The sequence below is a fragment of the Bidens hawaiensis genome, unplaced genomic scaffold (assembly GCF_021521415.1).
Source record: "Bidens hawaiensis isolate Kalapana, Puna unplaced genomic scaffold, B.hawaiensis_p1.1 tig00002866_1, whole genome shotgun sequence".
NCBI classification, from domain to species: Eukaryota; Viridiplantae; Streptophyta; class Magnoliopsida; order Asterales; family Asteraceae; genus Bidens; species Bidens hawaiensis.
Genome location: NW_027491154.1, coordinates 1,098,203 through 1,102,070, shown reverse-complemented (window position 1 = coordinate 1,102,070; position 3,868 = coordinate 1,098,203). Strand labels below are relative to the sequence as shown.

The window sequence follows — 3,868 nt, the reverse complement described above, 5'->3', positions numbered from 1 at the left end:
CAACAAGCTGCACCGCCACCCTATTTTAAATGTCATACCTAATCCTGTTGAAAACAAAGTTATAGTTCATTGGCGTCGATAAGTTACAATACATGACCCGTTGAACATTTTTCAGAAACGTAATACATTCGGAAACAAGGGATCCAAATGTAACAAAAATTCAAAAGTAAAAGGAACGAAGACGTGTTGACTATCGGCACATATTTTCGCATACTTAGCGATTTTTCCTGATTTCGCATCAACGCAGCATGTCTAACAGCAAAATTATACTGTTTAAATACACGTATTTGTGTGTGACATAAAGTTAAATAGTATGTTGTTAGCGTCGTCTTATTTAAAACCACAAACAAATTATTACTCTTTGAAAAAAAGCAATAAAGTGCTTTTTTGAGAGGGAAAAGTAGTAATTTTTTTACTGATTATCATCAAAAGCAACCAGGCCCCTGTGACCGGTACCAATCATCGACGTGGACTCCATGAATCCCATAGCTACCAAGGTCGCCGTCATCGGCGCCGGAAGTAACCAACCAAACACCCTTTAATTTTAATTCAATTATTAATATTAATTCACGTGAACCCAATTGTTGTTCTGATCTAATTATATAATATTTACAGTTTCAGGAGCTGTTTGTGCATCCAATTTGGCCAAAAATGGGATCTCGGTTACCATATTTGAATCCGCTAGAGGACCCGGTGGACGAATATCCCGGCGAAGGTACTGTTAGTAATATGAATATACGATCCTTGTGTTGTTATTATTTGTTTGAAGAATTAGACATAGATCTCAATTTATGTAATTTGATCCATCTGTATCTATATATGTTTTTTACCTAATTTTAGGGGTGTACATGGTTCGGTTTGGGCTAACGAAACGAAATATCAAAACTTTGGTTTTTGAGTTCGGAATGGGTTTGGTTTTGGGTTAAAACCAAATTAAAAACTAAAATTTTGGTTTTAAAAATCGTTTGGTATTGGTTTTTAGTTGGGTTCGGTTCGGGTTCTGTTTTTTCGGTTTTGCCATTTAGGCTTAAAATTTTGTGCCAGAAAATAAAAGTTAGCAAAAATTGATGAATTTAGGCGTAAATGTTTTTGTTAATTAATAAATTATTTGATTATTTTACGTTCGAGCAAAAATATATGAGTTGAACTGTATATTAAATTACTCTTAACTAAAAATTTAAATAAACATGAAAAACTATAAGTTTGGTTCGGTATTATTTGGACGCAAAAACAGAACCAAAAGTTTGTTTTTTATAAAAACATAAAACCAAACGGTTGGTTTTTGTTTTGGTTCGGTTATATCCGTTTGGCTTTTTTTGTTTTTTACGTTTTCGGATCGGTTTTTTGATTTCACGCACACACGTACATAAAACCAAACCATGGATTTTTGTTTCAGTTCCGTTTTTTTTTTCTGTTTTTTTTTTTGGTTTCATGCCTATTGAATTTGCAGAGAAATTGGTGAAGATGGGAGAGAATTGTACTTTGATCATGGGGCACCTTGTTTTTCTACAAGCAACGCTGACGTGGAGGACATGATTAAAGGTTGGGAAACAAGAGGTCTTGTTGCTGAGTGGACACAGAATTTTGGATCATTTGATTTCATTACTAAAAAATTTGTCAATTTGGAAAAGGTTAATTTCTTATTTAATCATAGCACCAATTGATTTCAAGTCATGTTTTTAAATTAGTGTATTAGCTGGTGAGATTGAACTATCATATGCATCATCATTCATGTCTGAATGATTCTTGTTATTATTCTTTATTATATCTTCATCCACATGCTTGTTTGTTAGAATGACTTGCACAATCTATTGTCAACATACATCTAAAACTCACAACTTTGATATTAAAATACATTATTCTCACATGTGACATGACTTGCTCTAAACTTCCATGTTGGCATGTTTCTTGATTGATTATAGATAACTATAAGATGCAATGCATATCAAATTCTATTGCTTTTGTTTAGCATTATATAATATATTCGTGCACTGTACTTTTTTTATGATATTAGTAGATAAACAAAGTTACAAAACCAACTATATCTAAATCGTTTATTTTAGGAAGGATTAAACAAGAAATATGTCGGTATGCCGGGAATGAATTCTATATGCAGAGCTTTATCACAAGAACCTGGTGATGTGTTTTTTTTTTCTAAGTTTTAATAATCAAGTTGCGGGGTTAACTTAGAATGCTGACTCAGACTCACTTGCTTCATCATTAGGTATTGAAAGTAAATTTGGTGTTATGGTTGGGAGTTTGGAGTGGTTGGAAAACAAGGATTTATGGTCTTTAAAAGATAAAGATGGACATGATCTCGGTCAGTTTAACGGGGTGGTGGCATCGGACAAAAGCACATTTTCTCAAAGGTTTACACAAGTTTCTGGGAAACCGCCTCCACTTGGTATAATAATATGTGTTATGCGACTTTTAAGTCAGTTTTAATCAATTAATGTATCATTATCAAAATGCTAAACATCATGAATCCTTTTTAAGTTAATTTTAACCAATCTTATATATGTATCGGTTTTCGAACTGTCACATACTAAATGTTTATGTCATGACCTAGTGTTATTTTTCTGTTAAATCATAGACCTGAGTTTGGTTCCGGGGCTTGCTGACATCATCAAAGACGTTCCCGTTAGACCATGTTTTGCTCTCATGTTGGCATTTGAACAGCCTCTGTTTTCGGTAAGATATCCATTTATCCTTATCTGTTTCCCAAACTACATAAGTTTTTAATTTTAATATTGTGTGTTCGTTTTTATTTCTGCTTCAGATACCACTTAAAGGCTTCTCATTTGAAAATTCAGAAATGCTTAAGTGGGCAATTTGTGAAAGCAGCAAGCCAGGACGGTCAACCTCCAGGTCTTTATTTTTCTATAATCATTCATCATTTTTAAAAACATAAATAAGTAGATAATTGCATTTTTTCACATCATTATTGTCACAGTGAACGGTGGGTATTACATTCAACGGAACAATATGCAGAAAATATAATAGCTAAAGCTGGACTTCAAAAGCCATCAAATGCAGCATTAACCGAAATTGCTGAACAACTATTTCAAGAATTTCAGAGAACTGGACTTGATATCTCTACGCCATTTTTCAAGAAAGCTCATAGATGGTTTGTGTCCAATTTTCCAGCTAATTGTAACTTCATTATCAATTTCAAATCTGTAAAAAATGACCCGTTAACTTATGTTATGATCGTTTGATGCAGGGGAAGTGCGTTTCCAGTAACAAGTATAGCAACAAATGAAAAATGCTTATGGGATGCACAAAAGAAATTGGCTATTTGTGGGGACTTTTGTGTGAGTCCAAATGTTGAAGGCGCGATCCTAAGTGGATTTACTGCTGCCTCTATATTTACTGAATCAGTAAGTCGTTTATAGCGATAGTCAACTGGTCAAACATGATCATTATTGGTTACTATCATCTCTTATTTGTTGAGCTGAACCTTACAAATTTATATTTTGTAATTCTTTTATGTTACCTTTACTAATACACAACAGAAAACTTGTAGTCTCTAGTTTTATTTTCTATATGTTAGAATAAAAAACTCGACTAAAAGGGAACGGTCAAACCAGTCAAAACTCATTAAAAATATTTTTGAACAAATACAACCTCTTATCCGCTTTATTTATTGAAAGATACATGGTATGATACTATATAGTTAAAGGCGAGTCAGGCGCACGTTTAGACGCTCAGACGATGATTGGGCCTCAAACGCCCACATAACTTGGGAGTTGGGCCAGCCTGTTTTGACACGTGCCCATTAACTATCTTGCCAGCTCATGGGTCAAAAGCATCTGGTTAATGTATATACGTGTGCAGAAGCTGGTGTCTGGGCAGAAAATGTGAAGGT

The 3,868-nt window shown here is 33.9% G+C and overlaps 1 protein-coding gene across 1 annotated transcript; it reads left to right on the top strand.

Moving 5' to 3' along the window:
* The first annotated feature begins 350 nt into the window (after positions 1-350).
* LOC143621459 (uncharacterized) lies at positions 351-3,493 on the top strand. The gene is made up of 9 exons (XM_077092879.1): positions 351-519; positions 616-715; positions 1,451-1,631; positions 2,064-2,136; positions 2,225-2,404; positions 2,594-2,691; positions 2,780-2,868; positions 2,954-3,127; positions 3,224-3,493. The coding sequence occupies exons 1-9, from the start codon at positions 477-479 to the stop codon at positions 3,393-3,395; spliced, it is 1,110 nt and encodes a 369-aa protein (XP_076948994.1). The 5' UTR covers positions 351-476; the 3' UTR covers positions 3,396-3,493.
* The last annotated feature ends 375 nt before the right edge of the window (positions 3,494-3,868 follow it).